Source organism: Vombatus ursinus, unplaced genomic scaffold, assembly GCF_900497805.2.
Source record: "Vombatus ursinus unplaced genomic scaffold, bare-nosed wombat genome assembly UNPS02014818.1, whole genome shotgun sequence".
Taxonomy (NCBI): domain Eukaryota; kingdom Metazoa; phylum Chordata; class Mammalia; order Diprotodontia; family Vombatidae; genus Vombatus; species Vombatus ursinus.
In genome coordinates, this window is record NW_020954596.1 from 5,639,450 (window position 1) to 5,664,578 (window position 25,129).

At 39.6% G+C, this 25,129-nt stretch overlaps 1 protein-coding gene across 2 annotated transcripts in view; it reads left to right on the forward strand.

Moving 5' to 3' along the window:
* The first annotated feature begins 8,394 nt into the window (after positions 1-8,394).
* UVSSA (UV stimulated scaffold protein A) overlaps positions 8,395-25,129 on the forward strand; it is a 105,202-nt gene continuing 88,467 nt past the window's right edge. The window contains exons 1-5 of one of the 2 annotated variants that reach the window (XM_027836649.1): positions 8,395-8,468; positions 9,163-9,573; positions 11,519-11,771; positions 15,578-15,685; positions 18,208-18,538. In XM_027836649.1, the coding sequence (XP_027692450.1) occupies positions 15,588-15,685; positions 18,208-18,538 (429 nt within the window). In that variant the 5' untranslated portion in view covers positions 8,395-8,468; positions 9,163-9,573; positions 11,519-11,771; positions 15,578-15,587. The remainder of the gene's footprint in view (positions 8,469-9,162; positions 9,574-11,518; positions 11,772-15,577; positions 15,686-18,207; positions 18,539-25,129) is intronic. The other variant, XM_027836648.1, reaches the window with a different exon arrangement.

Sequence of the window (25,129 nt, forward strand, 5' to 3'; positions counted from 1 at the left end):
TAGCCTACAATGTCAGCTTTAATCTGCACTTTAGATGACATGATTCTTTGCTGGTAATTCAAAGCCAGACAAACTAAGCAGCTGCACAATCTTCTCCTTAATAACTCCCCCAAATCTTGGAAGTCATGGGAATTTGCCCTCCTCCAGCTAGGTCTTCCACATGATGCCCTGTAAACTTTGAAAAATTAGACTCTCCCCTGCTGTCTTTGACAAATCCAATCAAAAATGTGTTCCCAAAGTTTGTTGCTATCATGTGCGATAAAACTGTGATGTTCCAGCATGGTTTTGTCTGGGAGGCAGCATTTATCTCTGCCACTTCAGGTTGATATCGGGAGATTGGGACAAGGCATCTCCTAATGAGGGATGGTGACGGCCTTGATGAATGTTCTTTCTGAGACAGGCTTCTTTCCTCTGTTGCTGGCATCATACTGTTAGAAATGGAAGCAGCAGCTGTGACTTGAAACACCGCACTTAAAGAAGAATGAGAAGACACATGGTGGGTGTACACAAGCTGTCATTTATGTGTGAGAAGTGGCTTTAAAAAACCCACAACATCAGAGATTTAGAGCTGGAAGGGATCTTACAAGTTGTCTACTCTAAACCCCTTCATTTTACAGATGAGGGGTAAAGAGACTTGTCCAAGGTTTCTTAGATAATAAGTGGCAGAACCAGGCTTTGAATCCAGGTTCTTCTGACTCAAAAGCCAGCACTCTTTTTATGTACTAGGTTTGTCTCCCTATATTTTTGAAGATATGTCTGAGTCAGTTCATCGATCGACTAGCATAGATTAAGCCCCTATTACATACCATGCTCTGCGCATGTCTGAGTAGAAATGGAGGTAGTAGACTGGTCATGTAGCCAGAGTAAGGAAAATCAGGTGGATTGCCTGAGTGCTGCACTGGTACTCATGAACTAATGAAAAAACCAGATGCTCTTGACCTATCCAGTAGGCAATAGGTAAACAAATTGTGGTCCATGAATTGTAACAAAATATTACCCCAGCTGTACTGTAAGGAAAGATAAATGGGAAAAATTTAGAGAATTCTTTAGAGAAGAATAGAAGACTTATATGAACTGATACAGAGAGTAAGCAGAACCAAATACAATATGCAATTACTGTAATCATGTAAATGAGAAAAGGACAAAGAAATTAAATCGAGCACTGTATAATTATAATGACCAAGCATGACCCTGGAGAAGAGTTGGAAAAATGAATCCCCTTCCATTCTTTGTAGAGTTGGGGACTATGAATGTGTAATATTACACAGATTGTCAGACATTTTTGATATGTTGGAAGGTTTTGCTAAACTGCATTTTCCTCCTTTTCTTTAATTTCTGTTTTGTTGTTGTTGTTAACAAGGGATGACAAGCTGGCTGGGAGAGGGGTAAGATATATTTAGAAATGAAGGCACCCACTTTGTTTCCAGTTTTTTGATACCACAAAGAACTGCTGTGAATATCTAATTTACAAAGGGCCCCCAAAATCTTAGCTTTCTTAAATTCTTTCTTTTTCTTTTCTTTTTTTCTTCCTTTCTTTCCTTCTTCCTTCCTTCCTTCCTTCCTTCCTTGCTTCCTTCCTTCCTTCCTTCCTTCCTTCCTTCCTTCCTTCCTTCCTTCCTTCCTTCCTTTCTTTCTTTCTTTCTTTCTCTCTTTCTCTCTTTCTCTCTTTCCTCTCTCCCTCTCCCTCTCCCTCTTCATTAACACTTTTGGGACATCCTGTGTATCAAACCTCTGTTTCTTTTTTTCTTTTTTTATTAATTTATTTTGATTTATCAATAATCACTTCCCTATGCTTTTGAGTTTAAAATTTTTCTCCCCCTTCCTCCCCACCACCCTCCCCAAGATGGCGAACAATCTGATATAGGCTATACATTTACATTCATATTAAACATATTTTCACATTAGTGATGTTGTAAGTGGAAATTAAAACCAATAGGAGGAACCATCAGAAAGAGGAAACAAAATTCAACAGAAGAGAAAAAAAATAACAATTCGGCTTCCATAGTTCTTTCTTCGGGTGTGGATAGCATTTTCCATCACAAGGCCTCTGGAGGTGTCTTAGATCCTTGTATTGCCAGGAAGGGTTAAGTTTATTAATATTGCAAACCTCTGCTTCTTGTTTAACTAATGCTCAGTATTAGGATCACTATATCAAAGGGCATGAATAACCATTTTTCTTGCACAAATACAAATTGTTTTCTAGAATGGTTAGAACATTTCAAAGATCCACGAACAGTGTATTAGTGTGTCTGTTTTCCTGTAGTCCTTTCAATATTAACTTCCTATTTCCTGACATATCTATTGACTGTGAGTTTGATTTCGTTTGCATTTTTCTTTGATTTGGAGCATATTTTCAGACAGTCATTTATATTTTTAATTCTTCTTTTGAAAACTGCTCATAATCTCATACCTATCATATTGACTAAAATAATAGGAGGGAAAAATGACAAATATTGACTGAGATGTGGAACAATTGGGACCCTAGTACACCTTTGGTGGAACTGTGGACTTATCCAACCATTTTGGAGAGCAATCTGGAATTATGCCCAAATGTTATAAAAACTTTGTATATCCTTTGACCCAGCAATACCACTATTAGGTATGTTTCCTAAGGTGATCAGGGAAAAAGGATAAGAACTTCTATGTTCATTATAGCAGCTCTCTTTGTGGTGGCAAAGATCTGGAAATTGAGGGATATCCATCTATTGGGGAATGGTTAAACAAGTTGTGGTATATGATTGTGATGGAATTGTTGTTGTTATTGTTTGTCCTTGTTCTCGAAGAGGACCATGACATGAGGAGGGTGATGCCATGACTTGCAAGTGAATTGGATTTAAGTGAGGGAGGGCTGTGCAAAGGCACCAGCTTCACTTTCTCCTCCAGAGCCATGTGGGTCCAACGGCCAGATATAGATCAGGATGACTGGGGATAGTTCCCTGTGATAGAATACTACTGCACTGTAAGAAATAATGAGCAGGTTGATTTTAGAAAAAATGGGAAAACTTACATGAAATAATGACGAGTGAAATGAGCAGAACCAAGAGAATGTTGTATATGGTAACAGAAATAATGTTTGAAGAATAACTGTGAATGACTAAGTTATTCTGAGTATTATAAATACTCAGGTCAGCTACAAAGGACTATGGAAGAAAATGCAATTCATCTCCAAGGAAAGAACTGATAAATTGAAGTAAGCATAGTATGATTTTACAAATGTGTGTGTGAATATGTGTACATCAAATGGCAGCCTTTTCTAGAGTGGGATAGGGAAGGAGGGAGACAGTTCACAACTTAAAATGTAACAAAAAAATAAATTCAGTTAAAAAACCCAAACCCTTCCTCTCAACTCAAAAAAAGAAAAAAAGAAAACTGCTCATATTCTTTTTCATTTATTAGGCAAAGGCTGACTAGTAGGCAAGGCAACAAGCATTTATTAAGCATTTAGATGCTAGGTACTCTGTTATTGGCTCTTGGTCTTATGTATACGTGTCAGTTCCAATATATTTTTTGTGTTAGACTTTTATAAGTGACATTTAATGCAAATATTTTTGCTCTTGTCAATTTCTTTTCTTATTAAATCTTAATTGATTTCATTTGTGAAAAAGATTCTAAAAAGTTTATGCAATTAAAATGATTTATTTTGCTGTTTATGATTGCCTCTATTACTTGTTTGGTTAAGAACTCTCCCATTAACTGTAGTTGTGAAAGGTACATAATCTGATACTTGTCCATTTTTTTAAACATGATTAAAAAAAATAAAATTGCTATCTTTTGTTTTTTCATTACTTCATCCTTCTTGACCTCTCTGCAGTCTTTGACACTACCAAACACCTTCTTCTTGATGCTCTCTTCTCTCTGAGTTCTTGTGACAAACTTTCTTTTTGTTCTCTTTCTACCCATCTTTGTGTATCTCCTTTGCTGGATCTTTGTCCAGCTCACACACACTAACTGTAGGTGTCCCCCAAGTCTCTGCCATAGGCCCTTTTCTCCCTCTATACTGTTTTGCTTGGGAATGTCATCAGCTCACAAGGATTCAATTATCTTCTTTGCTGATGACTCTCAGATCTACTTGTCCAGGCCAAACTTCATTCCTGACCTCTGGTCTTGAATCTCCAACTGCCATGTCAGTCAATTAACTGTTATTAAGATGTAATTAAGATTTATTGAGACTTAAAATGCCCCACAGACATCTTAAATTCCACATATCCAAAACTGAACTTAATATTTTTGCCTCCAATACCCCCTCCCCAACTTCCCTATTACTGTTAAGAATACTATCATTTTCATCCAACACAATTCCAAAAGATTTGTGATGGAAAATGCTAACCACATCCAGAGAAAGAACTGTGGAGTATGAATGCAGATTGAAATAGACTATTTTCACTTTTTTTGTTTTTTGTTTTTTTCCTTCCTGTGCTTTTTCCCTTTTCTTCTGATTCTTCTTTCACAACATGACTAATGTGGAAATATATTTAGCATGATTGTACATGAATAACATATATCATGTTGCTTGCTATGTTGGGGAGTGGTGAGGGAATAGAGGGAGGGAGAAAAATTTGGAACTCAAAATTTAACAAAAATGAATGTTGAAAACTATCTTTACATATAATTGGGAAAAAATGAAATACCATGAAGAAAAAAAAAAGGAGTGCTATCATTCTCTCAGGCCCCCAGGATCAACACCTAGGTATTATCCTCAACACCTCACTCTCATCCTCCATATCCATTTAGTTGTCAAGTCCTATTATTTGTATCTTTATAACATTTCTCATATGTTCCCTCCCCCTAGCTTTTCTCCCCTGACCCTGCCTCATGCTTGGTCAATTTCAACAGTTTGCTGCTTGGTCTCTGTGACTCAAGTCTTTACCTACTTCACTCCATCCACATCTCAGCTGTCAAACTGATCTTCCTAAAATGCAGACCAGATAATCAGATAATCACCCTTCCATTCAATAAAATTCTGAGGCTCATTGTTACCTCCAGGATGAAATTAAAATCTTTTGGCATTCAAGGCCCTTTATAACCTGTTCTCTTAGTACTTTTCCAGTCTTCTTATACCTTACTCCCTTCTAATGTGCTTTGTGATCCAGTAACACTGATCTCCTTATTGAATGACCTGCATTTCCCAATGCATTTCCCTCCTGCCAGAGAGCCATCCTTTATATAAAATTAGTGGGGGTGGGAAAGGAAGTGAGGAACTTCAATAAAGCTAACTAACATAACAAACAGTCTGGCATCATATGGAGTGTTCCATATCCATTGTCCTCCAATCTCTACAGAGAAGCAGGAGAGAGGTATCTTCTCATAGCTTTTCCTTGGGTTCATTATAAATTGTTCATTGTAATTGCACAGCAGCCAGTTTCAACATTTTTTGTTTCTGTTGTTTAAATTTATATTATTGTAGTCCTTGTGAATATAGTTTTCTGGTTCTGCTTATTTGTCACTGAATCAGGTCTTAAGGCCTTCATGTGTTTCTTCGTATTCATCATTTTCTGCAGCTCAGTAATATTCCATTGCATTTCATTTTTTCTTTTTTTTTTTTTAGCTATTCCCCAATTGACGGGAAACTGTTTTTTTTTTCCAGTTTATTCTTTGCTACTACACAAAATAATGCCATAAATATTTTGATACATATAGGGTCCCTCATCTTCTTGTAGTACATGTATGGTAATAGAATTTCTGGGTCAAAGGGTATTGGCCTTTTAATCACTCTCTTTGTACAATTCTAAATTGCTTTCTAGAATGGCTGGACCAATTTACAGCTCCACCAATAATACATTAGTGTGCCTGTATTTTTACTTCTCCAACATAAAGCATTCTCCTCTTTTGCCATCTTTGCCAATTTGCTGGGTGTGAGGTGAAATTGCTTGTTAATGACTAGAGTATTTTTTCATAAGATCGTTAATAGTTTGCAATGTTTCTTTTGACAACTGTTTGTTTTATCCTTTGTCTACTTATCTAGTAAGGGGAATGGTTTTTAGTCATATATTTTTCTTGTCTATATCAGGCTCTTATCAGAGATATTTATTTGATACAAAGATTTTTTTCCCACAGTTACTGTTTTACTTCTTGTTGTATTAATTTTGTTCATGAAAAAGTTTTTCAATTTCATGAACAAAGTTAATGCTATAAAAAGGAAGCAGAAACTGGGATAAAAAATCTTAGCATCAAATATATTACAAAAGACTAAAAAGATAATTTCATTTAATCAAAATTACCTTAAAATCTTTTTTTAAATAATGTCTATCCCTTGTTTAGTTAAGAATTTACCTCTTAGGCATAACTATAAAGTGTGCATGATCTTTTTTTCTTCTAATTCTTATATGATCTTTAATCAAATTTAAATTTATTTTGAAATATTACATAATACCTTGTTCTAAATCTAATCTCTATCAATCTGCTTTTTAGTTTTCCCCAGCAGTTCTTGTCAAATAGAGACCTTACCCACCCTCCCCCAAGAATTTCCCTAGGAATATTTGGTTCATCAAATAAATACTGGGCTACTCTTTTTGATTATTTTCTGTTCTTACTTAGTAGGCTGCTCCATTGATCTGTTTTTCTGTCTTTTAATTAGTATCAAATAGTTTGACAATGACTGCTCTATGACATAGTTTGGGGTCTGATGCTATTTCCAGGGCAAAGTGATTTTTACCTTCCCTAAATTAGTTGTTCTCCACCCCTGGCTAGGAGTCCGTCATTTCTACATTTTAAATTAAGGTACAGAAATCTAAGCTCTTTTCTCATATACCAAATTCTACATCAGCTTTTCACTTTCCAAATTTATACTTTTTTCTTTTCCCAAGGCATGTAATTTCAGTCAGCAAGAATGATAAAGACTTCACCGTGCCTCTAAAATCTGGATAAATGGAACAAAAATAATCTTGTCTTAATTACCTAGTTAGTTCAGGAATACCTATTTTGCCCCATTTAATCTGAATAAATGCTTGAATTTTTAGTACACTGGTTGTGTGGTCAGAAGACTTGGGCCTGTCACAAGTTCCCTATTACCTCCCGAGTACTCTTTCATCAACTTTGCCTAGTATTCAAAGCCCCCTGCAGGCACGTGGCACATAACCTGTCTAGCCTTACCTCACATTAATCTCCATTACTTACTAAACTTACTTACTGCCCTTGGAACACACTCTCCCCTTCCCTTGCTCACACTGTTCCTTATGTTTGGAATGCACTTTTTTTTTTTAACCATCCTTTAAAGCTCAACTCAAAAGTCACCTCTTACAGAAAACCAGCCCCTTTGCTCCCTATCAGTCGTCATGTAGAGCACTTGGCTTTTCTCTTTTCTATTAGTGATATCGGATACAGCAGTTATTTGTTGACATCAATGGTAATAAATAACTGGTATTAAATAGCTATTTAAGGTTTGCAAAACTACACACGTGCACACACAGATATCCCTCCTGCCCTCTCTGTTTCTCTCTCTATATGTATCTTTCTTTATCTCTTTGTTTCTTTTTAAGTATATGTATCTCTCTATTGCTTTGTATGTTTCTCTGTATCTCTTTATTTCTTCTTCTTCTTCTCCTCCTCCTCCTCCTCTTTCTCCTCCTCTCTCCCCCTTTTCCTCCTCCCCCCCCCCCGCCCTTCCAGTAGGGAGACAGAACCCTGAGTTTCAGTCCCAACTCTTGACACTATTTGTGTGATCACAGGCTAGTGCCCCTCTCTAGGTCTCAGTTTCCTCGTCCGTAAAGTGGGAATGTAGAGGCAGCTTGGCATAGTAAATAGAAAGCTGACCTTGGAATCAGGGAGAACTGGGTTCAAGCCCTGATTCTGTGACACCTTCTGGCTGGGTGACCCTGATAAGTCACAGAAAACTCTCAGTTTTCCCAAGCAGCTATTAAGGCTTTATGATAACTCTTCTCTTCTTCTTGGGGAAAATCCCTAGAATAAGGTCCTGCGAGATGTATTTTTATTCCCAGCGCTTAGCACAATGCTTGACATGCTGAATTAACGCTTGTTGGATAGACTTGACTTGACTTGACTGGAGGGAACCTATGGAGAAAGGAAGCAGGGCTGTAGTTCAGGGTTTATTGTACTGTTCCTTTAAGATCTTGGTGGGTCCGCCCGTACTGGTTTTTTTTTTTAATTCTGTCCAGACCTTCTAGTTGATCGCCTCGCGTCTCCTCCCACGCAGCACGCAAAGAGCGTGCCTACGTCACTGCACCGCTCTCTGGTCTCCTCCTTCCTGCCCCCTTCCATCCAAGACAGGCCCATCCCCTCCTACACCCTGACCCCACCCCTTCTGCCCGGGCTCAGCCAATGGTCAGGCCTGAAGGGAACCATGACGTAAGGGTTGCTCAGGCTCTGGGTCGCGCCCTCGAGGGGGTGGGGCGGGCCGGATAGACGCGACTTCCGGGGGGCGTGGCCAAGTAGGGGGCGCGGCGTTGGTGGCGGCGGCAGTGGCGGCGGCAGAAGTAGTCCTGAGGCCGGTCTCGCGGCCCTTCTGGCGGCCGGTAGGTGCTGCAGTTGCCGGGGTGACGGGCCTGGGCTGCCTCTCGGGAGGAGGAGGCGGGGGCGCCATTGGCCTTGACGTTTGACCGGGGTAGAGTAGGTAGAGAGGTGGGGCGGGGAAGGAGGCGGGCGGCCTGAGGGTCTCGAGCTCCGGGGGCAGACTTTGCTCAGCCTCAGACTCTCTCTCTGTCCTCGGCCCATCCCCCTCCAGCCTCCTGACCTCAGTTTCCTCCTCTGTACTATGGGGCAGGGCTGGCCTCTAAGGGATCCATCAACCCCGAAGCGTCTGGGACGCGGACTCAGAGAGCGCCCAGGACCCCGGGCTGGGGGTCGCCAGGAGACCCTGGAGGGGACCTCTCCCGGAGATCAGAGTGGGCTAACCTGGTGACCCCAGAGGAGCGCCTCGCCCCTTTTTGAGGATCCCTCCCGGGGAGCTCGTTATCACAGGACCCCTCTTTGCCCCATCCCCAGGGGGCGCAGCCCCGGGACCCCCAGAATTCACTGTCCATAGAGCGTCCTCTGTGGTGGCTGTCTTGAATAAGTATAATTAAAGGAAATATAAGGAGGGACAATGCTTTCTGTGAGACCACAGAAAACCTTCCTAGCTGCTTTTCTAATTCTGCTTCGTGTAATGTTATGTCACCTCTCTCTTAGAGCAGAAACTGTTTGCTATTTATCTTTCTGTCTCTTTGTCAGCACATACGTGGAAACACCGTTGAAAGGGGAGCCGGGCAGACCCGAGTTTGAATCTTCCCACTGACACATCACACACTCGTAAAGTTTTAAAGCTGCAGAGGACTTTGAACATTGGTTTTTATCGTTTTATCATCGGTCAGAGTCTTTAGGTGCCATCCCTAAAGTGGGCAGCCTTGTCTGCTAATCCTGAACCTCCTTGTGTGTGAGAAAGCTGCACATCAGTCTAGGGTCCAGCAGCCATCTAGTCCCACTCATACTAGAATGAATGTCTACTGTAACATACTCGGCAAGCGATCACATCCTGTCTCTTCTTGAAGCCCTTTAAAGAAAGCGAAACCATTCCCTTTTGTGGCAGCTCAGTTCCATTTCTGGACAGCTCAAATTGTTAGGAAGTTTTTCCTGACCCAAAGGGTAAATTTGCCTCTTTCCAACTTCTACCTGGTTCTTTCTCCATGGCCTAGCTATCACAGGTTTCTCTTTTGAAAAGCTAACTATCCCTAACTCCAGTCCTCATATGATGTGGACTCAAGCCCCCTCACCATCCTGTTTGCACTCCTCTGGGCACTTTCTAGCACCCTTCATGCCTTCTCTCTTCAATTCCAGCTGTGGATGACTGTGTATACCTATTATCATTCTTTGCTGCACAAGTAACCATATTTTCAAACTCTCCAGCTCCCTCTTGTTTTAGAAAAGCTTCATGTTTTGTTTTCAGTTCTAATTTTTTTTCCTATTTGTCCTTTGTGTGACATTCTTATATCTTCCAACCTCTTGAAATATATCACACTCTTCTTATAACGTCCTGGGGTTCCGAACTCTGGATAATATGGGTTACAAGAAGGAGATGGGGATAAGGTTGGGGTTTAGACCTGTGTTTTAATTGCTATAGAAAATTGCCAGTGAGGAAACTCCCTCTACCAATGAAAGTTGGGCACCTTCTCTGCAACTTAGAGCCTTATGTTTGTACACATTTGTTTGCCTGTTGTCTCTCCCGTGGGATTGTGAGCTCCTTGAGAGGGACTGCTTTTGCCTCTTTTTTGTATCCCTAGTTCTTAGCATAGTGCCTTGCACGTAGTAGGTGATTAAAAAATACTTATTGACTGACTTCCTTGAGGGAAGGGACTGCCTTTTTGCAATTCTTGTATCCTAGTGTTTTGCTTAAAGGCACAGTGCTTGGCATAGTTGTTGTTCAGTCATTTCAGTTGTATCCAACTCTTCGTGACCCCATTTGGGGTTTTCTTGGCAAAGATACTGAAGTGGTTTTCAATTTCCTTCTCCAGCTCATTTTACAGAAGAGGAAACTGAGGCAAAAAGGATTAAGTAGCTTGCCCAGGCACACAGCTAGTCAGTATCTAAAGTCAAATATGAACTTGGGAAGATAAGCTTTCCTGACTGCAAGCCCCATGCTCTATCTAATGTGCCACTTAGCTGCCCCCACTTGACAGATAGGAGAGGCTTAATACATACTAACTTAGAAAGTTGCCTAGAAATTAAGTGACTTGCTTAGGATTGCAAAGCCAACATATGCCAGAGCCAGTATATGTGCAGAGTGTGTGTGTGTATACACATACACATATGCATATGTATGTATGTATAACATGTTTTACATATGTACACGTGTGTATATGTATATACATACACACACAGAACTAGAACAGTGATACTATTGCAAACATAGAACATAGCTTGGGAACTTAAGTAACCACCATTAGTAATATTGTTTCTTTGTAAACCTGGGTTTTGAGTTGCCGCTGGAGACTCTGAGAATACATCACCTTACTATAATGAGAAAGGATTTCTTGTGTTGACAGCCATTCTTATGTATGGGAATGTTGTATCTCATCTAATCATAGATTGTCAGAGTTGGGAGGGACCAGATAATTTAGTTCAGTTACCTTCTCTTCCAGTTGGTGATACTTGGGCCCAGGGAAGGGAAAGGACTTGCCTAATTTCATCGAATCATAGATTCAGAGAACTTTAGAGCTAGAAATGACCTCAGAGGTCTAGACCAATCTCATTCTTCTGGTGAAAAAGTTGAGACTTTTAAGGTCTGGTATTTTGTTGATACTCAGTTAAAGCCGTACTACATAACTTGTGAGTTGAAAAAATATTGTTTGATTACTTTGTGTCTAAGAATGTGAGTATTGGCATGACTTTTTAATTTTTATGATAAACTTAACAATTGCAACAAAACAAGCAAAATAAGGAATAAATGCATAAATATATAAATGCCAGATTATTTGTAGTTTAACTATATATGTGTGTGTAAAGTTTATATAAATATATAAAATTTAACAAAGAATCTGGACAAAGCTAGTGGAGCAGGGATTAATCTTTTTTTTTTTTTTATGACTTACAGCAGCCCCCATCTCTATTTCCTGATGTCAGTCTGGTGGACTTCAGTTTCTGGATGACCACAGCCAGATTTTCTTCTCGAGAGCACTCACCTTCCCTGTGCCCATCTTGTTCAAGGCTGTAGCAGAATAGTTCATTGGTCAGATTCTTTAGGTGCCATCCCTGAAGTGTGCAGCCTTGTCTCCTCGTCCTGAACCTCCTCATCTCTGAGATTGTGTATCAGTCCAGTTTCCAGCAGAATTGGCTGAAGCATTTTGGTGAGACCTAGCTCTAATCTCGGTGATCTGCACCTGATTGGGTAGTTTTGATTCATAAAAGGCCTGTTTTCATCACTGCTGAGTACTTTGCCTTATGGTCTGCCTCTACTTTGGTCAACTGGATAATTTCTTCGCAGCTGAAAGCACTCATGTAACTGTCGGTGCACCAATAGCAGTTTATTTACAGTATCCCCTCCATTCAAGAGCCTCCTGTTAATGTTTTTAAGCAAGTCAAGATATTTATTGATACCACTCAGTTCCCCTAGACTTACAAATATTTGATAGTTCCATAAATTTTTGAGCATTTTATATTAGAGGTAATTACAGTTAATCCACCAGATGCATTATAAAGCAAATGCTGGATTTGCCACATAGATCAAAGTTGTGAGAACCTGAAAAACACAAAAACAAGGTATTTCAATTGAATTGGAACACATTAATAATTACATTTTACATACTACTTTATTTCATAGTATGGTAAATGTCTAAAAGTTAACATGGGAAATCCATGTATTCTATTGTCAAATACCCCAGTTTACAACCAGACTGATGTTTCATTTTCTGTATAACCAGAGGTAAAGCTAATTAATGATGCTTGCAAGCATAAGTAGCTGAACCTGAACCTTTTTTTTTGTTTGTTTCTGATTTTGTAAACATTGTACCTCTATCTACCCATCCTATCCATATCTCCTGGAAACCTGAGTACAGTAGGGCTTCGGTGGAGTCCAAACATTTTTTTGATAAAGTTCTGATGTGTCATGACTAGCTACAAGAAAGGGCTGCACACAGGAGCCTGGGCGGCAGGGAGCAGGTCAAGTCTAATGTTTATTTTTGAGTTTTAATGCCCCTTGGGCACTTGAGTTAATCCTTTTGTAGTTCACCTACTTTCTGGGGATCACTACACTTTTTTTTGTTTTTTATTTATTTTTTTTATTAATTTATTTTGATTTATCAATAATCACCTCCATATACTTTTGAGTTTAAAATTTTTCTCCCCCTTCCTCCCAACCACCCTCCCCAAGACGGCACACTATCTGATATAGGCTATACATTTACAATCATATTAAACATATTTTCACATTGGTGAGGTTGTAAGTAAAAATTAAAACCAATAGGAGGAACCATTGGAAAAAGGAAACAAAACTCAACAGAAGAGAAAAAAAAATAGCAATTCAACTTCCATAGTTCTTTCTTTGGATGTGGATAGCATTTTCCATCACAAGGCTTTGGAGATGTCTTAGGTCCTTGTATTGCCAGGAAGGGTTAAGTTTCAATATTAGTCATCACACAACGTGGCTGTTATTGTGTACAACGTTCTCTTGGTTCTGCTCACTTCACTCAGCATCAGACCATACAAGTCTTTCCAGGTTTTTCTGAAGTCCGCCTGTTTATCATTTCTTATAGCACAATAGTATTCCATCACATTCATATACTACAACTTGCTCAGCCATTCCCCAATTGATGGGCATCCTCTCCATTTCCAATTCTTTGCCACCACAAAAAGAGCTGCTATGAATATTTTTGTACATGTCAGTCCTTTTCCTGTTTGTGTTATCTCTTTAGGATGTAGCCCTAGAAGTACTATTGCGGGGTCAAAGGCTATGCACATTTTAATAGCCCTTTGGGCATAGTTCCAAATTGCTCTCCAAAATGGTTGAATCATTTCACAACTCCATCACCAATGCATCAGTGTTTCAGTTTTCCCACATCTTCTCCAACATTTATCATTTTCCTTTTTTGTCATGTTGGCCATTCTGCTAGGTGGATCAGTACACTTTGTGATCATGGGTTCTGTGATAGTTTTCCAAACTTATGACGGAGTTGGACGGTTTCTATCCCTCCTTTTGCAAGGCAGTTAATAATGTCACATTTGAGTTGTCTGCACTCTCAGTGCCACTAAATTGGCTAAACAGAATTAGCCAACACTTAAGCACCATAACTTCAAGACACTATATCATCAGAGTGTATATCAGGCTGTTCTTAGCTGTAGTCCCTCACTACTACTATATACTGTCACATGTTCTAACCAGTTCATGGTCATGTCCTCCTGAAAATGACATTATTATCTAGTGGCCTCCTTAGGACATTTGAAGGACAGTCTCTTCCCTGGGTTGAACTCCTGCCTCTCTGGCGTTGGGATACTGTCCAATATTTTTCACATGTGATCTACTCTTCACCCTGCTTTCTCTATGAAGGACATTATGTTAGTCTATAAATCCTGCTTAGAAAATGTTTAATGGCTAATACTCAAGCAGCTGCCTTTCCAGGTACCTCTTTGAGGATCTGGGAAGACTACAAGATATCAGGCAGTAAAAGACATCAGTGACATCATCTTCCTTTCTGAATACCTTAATCCTATTGCTTCACAAGCCATTTAACTCCTAAGAATCTGTAGCATTGTTTAAAATCTTTTCAGTGGTACCCTCATAACAATTCATAGGCACTTCCCAAAACAGCAGCCCTGGTTGAGAATCTATACACAAAATCAGATACCAGTTCTTCAGTAAATCAAACTCAATATAAAATTATAAATAACTCCTTTGGTTCAAATCTGCTTTGTTGTAGGAAAAAAAGACCTAAATGTATGCTGCATACATGCTGGCAGCTCAGGATTGTGCTTCCTGTCCCTCCACAACCCTAGTAACCTATCGTGAGCTTCCATTGGAGACTCCTAACCCCTTTTATTCTAGGCAGTCAGACTGGATTCTTCTTCTTTTTCTTTTTTGGCAGGGAGGGGTGGGCGCTGATTCACAGTAATAACTTGTATTGGCTCTTGTTCCCATTAAGAATCTCATCTGGGAAAAATGATCACAATAATAACAATTCCCTTCATCTTATTTGCTTCTAGTCTCTTTAGTGTGTGTGTACTTTTCAGATTTTGTTGCTGTTACTTTTTATATAGACAGTATGTTTGTTCTGAATGCTTTCTTCTCTCTGTATCACTTCAGATGTCTTTCCATATTCATTTATAGTCTTCATATTTGTCCTTTTATGGCGCAATAATAATCCTTTGCATTGATATGCCACAGTTCATTTAGTCATTTCCCAGTCATTAGTCATGTAGGCTGTTTCCATTTTTTTTTTTGTTAACATGACTTTTTTTGCACCTACCCAGCAGCTCAAAGTCATTGTTAAATTCGGTGTTACCAGTTCATAATGTAACTGGCACGAGACAAAAACTGTAGAAGGCAATGGGATATCACTGTTTATCAGAAATGGTCCGCCATCTCCTAAGGGGTGTCTAGAGAGATGTACGGTGTTGTATATTCCTTTCTAAAATTGCTTCTCCAGTTGTATGTGGACCATCTTGCACTATGCCTCGGGGAATATAGGATATCACTAGCAGCTAATAAAAACCTGTTTGTTAGGGGTTTTTTATTATTTTTTCCTTTATAGGTTTTTCCAGTATGTGCTTGTTTTCCGAACAGATAAAATGGGTGTTCTGAGAACAGAATAATAGTTAAGTACTTTGTACCTTCAGAATTCTTTGCAAGCATTAATACTTATAGCACCCTTGGGATTTGGGTACAGCTTTGTTTCACAGCTGGAGGGATTTAAGAGTCACATATAGAACTGGGCAAATAGCTTAAATCAGAGGCAGTCTCCAAGTCAAAATTGAAATCTAGTTTTTCCTGTTCTCAAACTCTGGGCTTCCATCAATTGTTCTGAAAAGGGTAAATACTTCAGATGAGTCTCTAACCACTGAAAACCCTGGACTTTCATACTTTTCCACAGAGCAGACTCCCAGAAGAATTTTAAATTGTTTTTAAAAGAACCATGTCACGATTTAGTGTCTCCTGTTGCAGCTTTCCAGATATGGATCAAAAGCTTTCTCAGTTAGTAGAGGACCTCACCACTTCAGGAGAACCACAGCTGGATCCTGAAAAATTGAAGGAAGTGAAGAAAATCTGCAAGTATGTCCTATGGTTAGGGAGTTATGGGATGGATGGGATGGCCAGGCACTGTGCTAAGCACTAAGGATACAAAGAGAGATAAGAGACAGTCGCTGCTATTGAGGGACTCCCAGTCTAATGGGGAGACAACATGAAAATAGCTATGTAACGAATAAGACTTAGACAGGATTGATTGGAAACAATCAACAGCATTGAGGGAGATCAAGAAAGGCTTCTTAGAGAAGGTTGAATTTTAGCTGAAACTTGAATGAGTCAGAGAATCCAGGAGGTAGAGATAAAGAAAGAGAGTGTTCTAGGTACGGGAGACAGTCATTGAAAATACCTGGAGTAGGGAGTAGAGTGTCTTGTGCATGGAACAGCAAGGAGGCCAACGTTACTGGATCTCACAGTATGTGGGAAGACTGGAAAGGCAGAAGGGGGCCAAGGCGTGAAGACGTTAGAATGCCAAACGAAGTTTTTTATATTTGATCCTGTAGGTTATAGGGAGCCCCTGAAGTGGAGGCATGAAAGAGAGATGTTAGAAATGTAAAATCAACAGGCCTGGTAACAAATTGGTATGGGGGTGGTGGTGGTGGGGGGTGGTGGTGAGAGATTGAAGATCTGAGAGTGAAATATAGGTTGTGAACCTGGGTGACTGGGAAGATGGTGGTGCCCTCAATAGTAATAGGCAAGTTTGGGAGGAAAGATAATAAGCTCAGTTTTGGACATGTTGAGTTCAAGATTTCTAGAGGACATCTAGATCAGCCTAGCCAGTAGGCAGTTGGAGATGCTAGTCTGAGGATTAGGAAAAAGGTTAGGGTTGTATAAATAGGTCTGAGAATCATTAGCATAGAGATGATCATTGAATCCATGGGAATTGACAAGATCACCAAGCAAAATAGTATAGAGGAAGAAGAGAAGAGGGCCCAGCACAGAGCCCTGGGGACTCCCTACCATTAGCAGGCATGCCTTGGATCCAGCAAGGAGACTGGGGCGGGGGGGAGGGAGTCAGACAGGTAGGAGGAGGACCGGGAGAGAGCACTGTGACAAAAACCTAGGGAGAAGAGGGTGATCAACAGTGTCAGAGGCTGCAGAGAGGTCAGGGAGAATGAGGACTGAGAAAAGACCTTTGGATTTGACAGTAAGAGATCACCAGTAACTTTAGAAAGAGCGGTTTCAGTGGAATGATGAAGTTGGAAGCCAAACAGCAAGGAGTTAAGAAGAAGGTGAGAGGAAAAGAAGTGGAAGCCTTTTCAAGGACTTTAGCCTCAAAGGGGAGGAGAGATGTGTGACAATAGTTAGCAGGGATGGATGGATCAAGTGAGGGATTTTTGAGGATGGGGGAGACATGGGCATGTTTGTAGGCAGTAGTAGATAAAACAATAGACAGGGAGAGACTGAAGATAAGTGAAAGAGTAGGAATGATAGAGGGGACAATGTGCCAGAGAAGACAGGAAGGAATGGGGTCATTTGTGCAGCAATGAGAAAATCTGTCATCCGTGGCTGCACCCTTAGACAGCCATCTCCCATTCCATTTATGCCCTACTTCCAACCACACATATCTCCATCTGTCTTCTCTTCTTTTTTCCACATAGCCACTTCTGATCTTCATCTCACTGCTGGGCCAAAAATTAGGAAGAAAGAAAGAAGGTGGGGTGGGAAGTGAAACCAAATTCTTTTTGTGAGGTATTAGTGTCCTAATGTTGTTAATAAAATGCTGGGTTTCTTTTGGACTTTCTCTTTATGGGGAACTTCTTTACTTACTTAGTTTTCCTTCCACTGATCACAATTTTTCCAATCCTTTGCATATTGGGTGATACTTAACCATATGTTTCTGTAAATCTTTCACAGAAGAATCACCCAGGATGCTGAAGGCATTCCTCTGGTTCTTTTAACATATGGAGCGTACCCAGTGTCCTCTGTCTGTTGGCTGTCATTCATAATGCACGGTTAATTCATCTTTCCCCAGACATACATGTTCTTGTTTGCTTTGACTTCATTTCTCACATGCATGTTCTTGGTAATATGCTGTGGCTTACTTATACCCTCTGTGCATGCTTCCATTAACCTTTGGGTTACTTGAAATTTTGTTTCTTCTGAGATTTTGCTGTTCTTTTTTCTTTAAGATCTTTATTTCCAGATGAATTTAAGTACCTGTTGGATCACCCTTTAAAAGGATTGGTTACCCTACTTTCTCTGGCATTGTGGTTAATATGTCTAATATGTAACTGTGGAGTCCCTTCCTGCTCCACGCCTGAGGTTTCAAAGAATGATAATTTTCTCATAATTTAAAGAAAATTACTTTCCTTAGAAATATTAGGAATGTGTGAAGAAAACACAGTTTTCAGCCTAGGAATCTCGTTAAAAACATCTAAGAGCTAAAAACTTATTGATTGATGTGGGTACTTATCTTGAGTTGTTTAGCTTAAAGTTATATACTATTTATATATAAAGAAGGCTTACTTAAAATTAGGGGAAAATGCTAAATCAATTTGTTTCTCAGGCTTTGTGTTGTTGGCTAAGGATTGTTAATATTTCAACAGATCTTCAGAGGAGCATATCAGTCATGCTTACCATTTACTCATGACTCAATTGAATCAAGAACATGCTGAGATACGTTTCTCAGCTTTTCAGATTGTGGATGAGCTCTTTACCAGGTCACATCAATTTCGGACATTAATTATTTCCAACTTCCAAGAATTCCTGGAACTCACAGTGGAAACAGACTGTGAGCAGCCTCTCCCACCCCCAAAAGAAGTAGCCCAGAAACTGAAGAAAGCTGCCCTCAAATCTGTTACAGAATGGAATGAGAAATATGGAGATGCCTACAAGAAGCTTTCTCTTGGATATCATTTCTTAAAACATAACAAAAAGGTATTTTGCATCATCTTTGTCATCATAGCATTTCATGTTTCTCTAATGTTTTGTGATTTACAAAATAGTTTGTTTCACAACTCTGAACTAGAACTTCTTCAGTTTTTTCCTTTATAAGCAAAAAACTTGATATTGTGATGAAATTTTCAATAATTTTCATTATTTGCAAGTATTCATTGCACTTTCCCATGCCTGAGGAGATTGTTCTCTGTTCCGTGGAATTACTGTTTATTTTCAACAAATGCTTTTTGGCCTCATTTGTAAACATCAGTGTATCCCAAAAAGGTTTCTGCAGAAGAGTAGTCAGTTCCTGAATTCTGCAGGGTTTACATTAGCCCTGGGGCAGTGGTACCCCCGTTCTGGACCCATTTCTTGTTTGGAAAGGCAGTGGGATGTAGTAGAGAGTAGGTTTCTTCCTAGCAGTCATGTATGTTTTATTAACTTTTTTGTAACTTATTTTAAATCTATGTGTAGAGCATTATAACATCAGTAGGCTGAAAATGTGATCAACTTATTTTATCATTTATAGCTCATAATTATTAGAGTATAAATCTAAAGAAATTTTCAATAAAATCATAGAGATAACACTGTCAATTGTGTATTCTGTTGCTGTAATGTTTCCTACCATGGAAATATGCAAAATATAGGGGCAGTTCATGACTTACCTTAAATTTCCTCAGTTATAAAAAGAGAACGATGTTTTCTGCCTTTTCTGCACCGAGGTGTTGTCACAATTAATAACATAGAGCAGCTGGAAGAACTGTTAGAGTACTCTTCTGTGAGGTAGAGAAGGAGGATGTGCCTCCTTCCTTCTCCCCTCCAGGTTTGCTTCTGGAGCCTGTGGAAGCCACACAGCAGCCCCCGGGGCAGGTCTCTGGCGAGGCGGCAGGGCTTGCTTGCAGATATATCTGTTGTGTAAATGTTCTATGTGTAATGGAGCTGCCTGTGAATGTAGTAGAAAAATATAGTTAACTAGCCTTTCCACATAATCTTGGATTCTGTAGTTTTGGGTAGGAATTCTTGTTATTTGATTTACTCTGAAGGGTTCAGAAAGGGTATTTCCTAGTCACAGCCAGTATGGTCTTGCACCCCACTTGAACCTCATCTAACTGACAGTTAGGCAGTGACTCAGGGAGGTAGCTGGAAAGGGGCAGAGGGAACAGAAAAGCCCCACGGTCCACATACAGCCACCTTGGAAACCCTGCAGTCCCCTTGACCTTCAACTCCTCCCCAATCTCGTGCTCCACTTCTGTTACTTTCCCCCTTCCCGGCTACCTGGGCTGTTGGTTTTAACATTATTTCACCTGTATAAAACAGAGGGGTTTGGGATGGAAGACACAGTATGATTTTTCTTTCTTGGAAACTCCAGGGATGGTCCTTAGCCTGTGTCCCACAAGACAGAGGTCTGTTGATAGCAAACTACTCGGATGTCTAATGGAGTAAGATAATTGCTGTGGTGCTTCCTGTTTATTGTTTTCTCTCTTCAAGCTGGTTACTTTAGAATTTTTTTCAGGTTGTGCATCTTACAGTAAAAGATGGTCATTTAACTCTTATCTCCCTGGCATGCTCTCCTCCAGCCAGGCATAAAAATACTAAGGAGGGTAGAGAAAGATGAGTACGGTAGGGTTATTTTGCTCTTAATTTCCTAGGTAGTTTTTTTTTTAATCTGAAAGACAAAATAGAGTGGAAAGTTACTTCAATTCAACAACTTTTAAGAGTCTGATAGGTGCAAAGCATGGTTCTTGGTTTGGGGATGCCAAGATGAAAAATGACATACTGCCTGCCCTCCTAGAGCTTATAGTCTAATAGAAGGATTATAGTATGTCCACAAATTTGATGCAAAGTGGAGACATACACAAGGCTGTAAGAAAATTTGAAGAAAATTGGATGAAGGGAGAGAAAGTGGCACCTAAAATGAAATGGAGAGACAGATTTAAGTAGATGGTGACCAAAATCCATTCAAGACCAATGAGAATGAGTAGAGGCAGAAAGGTGCAATCTCCTCCATCAAAGACTTTGGCTGGAACTGTAGAACGTTAAACATTTGAAACTCTGGAAGACTTTATGTCAGTGAGAGTCAGAATATATATGTTGTAATTCATACAAGCAGTACTCAGAATTTAAAGAATGAGCAAACCAGCGATTTGCTATAGTAGCTATCATCACATTGACTCTAACAAGATTCAGTATTTAATTTGAGATCAGAGTCTCAGAGCAGAGATGAAAACGAAACATAAAATCACAAAGAAATGAGGGTCCATTTTTGCCACCAAGCCATATAGCATTTGTGGCCATTTATACTTCAATATTTCAAATGCTTATGATGTCATCAGTGTTGATACCGCTTCTCGGTTATTGCCCCTTCGTGCCTTAGTGTGGGTTTTAATGATTTCCTGTGATCCTCAAAATCTATCCCCTATCCATCTGTCCAATGATGAGTCTTTCTACACTTAGCAAGGCTAGCCCTTGCAGGAGCTTCTATGTGTTTCCAGACCCATTTGGTAGATGTGCTTCATTGATAGTCTCCTCTAGCTCCAGATTACTTCCACGTCATGATGAGACATCAGAGGAGGACTTTAGTGGATATTTCTTTTTTTTTTTTATGCTGGGAAATCTGATTTATAATCAAGAAATATGAAACCAAGCACTCATAAAATATTCTTAAGCATCACTCCTGTACAATATATTCTTTTCTTTCTTTCTTTTTTAGGTTATTCATGTGCAGTCATGCAAAACATATTTCCTTATTAGTCATGTTGTGAAAGAAAACACAGATTAAAAAACCACAAGAAAAATAAAGAAAGTTTTAAAAAAAGTGTGCTTCGATCTGCATTCAGACTCCACCATTTCTTTCTCTGGAGGTGGATAGCATTTTTCATCATAAGTCCTTTGGAATTGTCTTAGATCATTGTATTGCTGAGAATAGCTAAGTCATTCACAGTTGATCATCGTACAGTATTGCTGTTACAGTGTACAGTGTTCTCCTGGTTCTGCTCACTTCACTTTGCATCAGTTCATGTAAGTCTTTCCAGGTTTTTCTGAAAGCATCCTGCTTGTCATTTCTTACAGTCCAATAGTATTCCATCGCAATCATATACCACAACTTGTTTAACTATTCCCCAGTTGATGGGCATCCCCTCAATGTCCAATTCTTTGCCATTTAGTGGATGTTTCTATTGTTACTTATTGGCCATGCTAGAGTGTGGCGTAATAGAATATTTTCTTTAAAGCATGGGATTTATTCCTATGATGTGGTTTATAGTGAAGATAGTTGCTTGGCATACCTTTTGGAACCTCTCAAAATTTCAGGTAGTAGAATGGTGCGTATGAAATTGTTTCGTGCTGGAAAAAGCACTGAATTTGGAGGCCCAGGACATGTACTCTTGTCCTGTCTCTGAACCTTTGTGACTATGTGTCTCTGGACCTGTTTACTCATCTGTAAAATGGAGAGATTAGACTAGATAATCTCTGGGTTCTCTTCCAAGTCTAAATCCCAGGATCAGGCAGCTTCATATGAATTCTCCATTCCTTATATTAGGCTAGACATGAGCAAGGATAACAAGAAATAAGATGATTATCATCGTAAGAGGATGGGATAGCTTGAATAAATGAATCTTTTTCCATGACCCTTATGGCACCTGGGGGCCATATGTACGTTATAAATATTTTATAATGAATCCTGAAGGTCATATCCCAATGAGCACTTCTCTTTCTCCTGTCTTTTGAATGAACATTTTTAAAATCTCCATTTAATTTTCTTTGTTGTTGTTGTTATTGTTTAACTTCAAACTTCAGATCAGTCTCTTTTAAAGCCTGTAGTGAACCACTTAAACAAACGATGACAGAGTCCACTGTCTAGATGATAAATGAAGCAGTTTTCAGTTTGGTGTTTGTAAGAGGTTGGAATAAAATTTTTACCCAAACACACCTTGAGTGAGTCTGGAAGAGACGCCTTCTATTGGCTTAAATGACCACATATGTTATTAAGCAGAGAAGTGTGATTTTGAGGTTGAGGCCATAGCCTTTCCTGTTTGATTTTCTCCCGACAAAGCAACAAGTATTTTTATCACCTGATGATTTAAGAGAGGTGACATATTTGCAATTCTTTACTACTCTCACCAGGAGAATCACATACTTCATCACATATTTTACAAGGCTCAATTATTCAAGTTTTACTATACTTCTGGGTAGTAGGGAAACATTATTAGCCCATTTTACAGGTAAATAGAGATGAATAATCTGAACTGAAAACATTATAAAAGGGACTTATTCAATAATATGCAGTAACACCTTGTGCCTGTGCTCTTAGAATTATTCACACCCTGGAACCTTCATGGCTGGGTCAGCACTTGACCAATGACTGGACTCTTTTTTGTACCACCAGGGCAGTTATTCATTTCCAAGTGTTGTGAATTAGAAAATGTTACTATTTGATTTACTAAGAGAACTTGGAATGTAGGCAAGAGTGGGGGAGGGGGAGGCATTTGACTTGTTTCCAGACAAGCTAAATTGAATCAATGCTGTTTTCTCCTAGCACGTGCCATCTTGAGTTTTGTAGACTGCTTGTTGTCTGGGAATATTTTTGTTCAATTTAATTCAACAAATACTTATTAATGAGCATCTACCATGGGCAAAGCCCTGGGGAGACAAAGATGGAAAATTAAATATTCCCTACCCTTAAACAACATGAAACCTGGTTGGCACATGTACATAAGAACTGAGCTTAATAATAGTAATAATTGACATTTACATAGTACTTTCAAACAAACAATAGCTCAGTGAGCCTCACTTCTGTCCTGTGAGATAGGATAGAGGAGAGGGCCAGACAAAATAATCTTAGGAAGATTTCAGGAGGGAACAATCACTTTCAGGTCTGCTTGGAGGCATAGAGACCAGTTAGGGGTTGCAGTCAGATGAAGTGATTTGTCCCTTGGTCACTTGTGCTGTTAGGTGACAGAGGCAAGACTGGCACCCAGATCTCCTGACTCCAAGTTGTTTCTGCTGCAGCAAGCTGCTTCTTATAATCTAGAATCTTAGAGCTGGAAGGGATCCCAGAAGGCAATCTAGTACAGCCTGTAGTTAAATGGGAATCTCTTTACAAGACCCCTGGAGAGTAGTCATCCATCTTGCTCTCAAATACCTTGAGTGACATGGAACTCATTACCTATTGAGACAGTCCATACCTCTTTGGATAACTCTAATCCAGAGGAATTTTTCTTTATAACTAGCCTGTCAAGATCTTTTTGGACCCTGATTCTGCTATCTGATGTGTTTGCTATCCCCCCCAGCTTTGTGTCATCCGCAGATTTGATGTACTTGTGACACCTATCCTTTCATCCAAGTTATTGTGAAAAATGTAATGGAGCCATTAAACATTTATCAGCATTTAAGTCGATCATCCTCAGCTTTCAGAAGTAGTTAGAGACCTCGATCTTCTATGCTAGATCCCATTAAGGAAGGGAAAAGAAGATAATAGGTTAGGCGGGTTTGTTGAATTTTATAACATGAAAAAACCAGGAACTTTCCATCTTAGGGAGGAATGGAAGATTGTTATTGTAGCTTAAGCAACATAATTATAATGTTCAAAGCATCTGGGCTTAACAAAAACCCTAGTTGTCCTAAAATACCATTTTCCTTCTAGCATGCTGCTTGACAGCCTTTCAGAAACAAAGCTCGAATTTAACCCAAACTGAGACTGGGCCTGGAATCAGGAAGTCCTGAGTTCAAATCCAGCTTTAGATACTTAGTAGCTGTGTGACCCTGGGCAAGTGACTTAATGGGGTTTTTTTTGCCTCAGTTTTCTCATCTATAAAATGGGGATAATAATAGCACCTGCCCCTCAGGGTTGTTGTGAGGAACAAGTGAAATGATATTTGTAAAAAAATGTTTAGCACAGTGCACAGCACATAGTTTGCACTGCATAAATGCTAATTATTATTATTGTTAATAATAATCTGAATTCATGAAAAAAAAAACAGACATGCCTTCCCTACTCTAAGTCCTCCATTCAGTCCACTGTACCATGAAGTCACCATGATGTTAGTAAATATTTTTCACTGTTGGATTGAGTGTTCTGGGCACTTACTGCTGAGAGAATGTGCTTTGGATCATGTGCTCTCTTTGCCATTCTTACAGTGACATTGGCCTCTTGAAGGTTAGGGGTTTGACTAGCTTATTGTGTAAGCTGAAGTCACTTTTGTGGCCTGAAGGAACCACAAGCTTATTGTGGGATAATTCTCTAGGGGGGAACCACAGAAAGCAGTTTATGGCATCATAGATCAGTGGCAGCTCCTACCACCCACCTGGAACTTCTTGTATTTGTTAGTGAAATTAAGTTAAATGGCTCCTTCTGGTCAAAGCTTGGATTAAAAAACAGTCTTAATGACTGACTGAATGAAAAAGCGTTTATTAAGTGGTAACTCTGTGTAAAACACTGGGCTAAGCTCTTGATTAAAAATAGAAACTCAAGACAGCCCCTGACCTCAGGGAGCTCATACTCTGGTAGGCGGAGACACTGGGGGAGAGGAAGTTTCAGCTATAGGTGAGTTAGAAAGGCCCAGTACTCCTTAGGGTACAGCAGATAGTCAACTC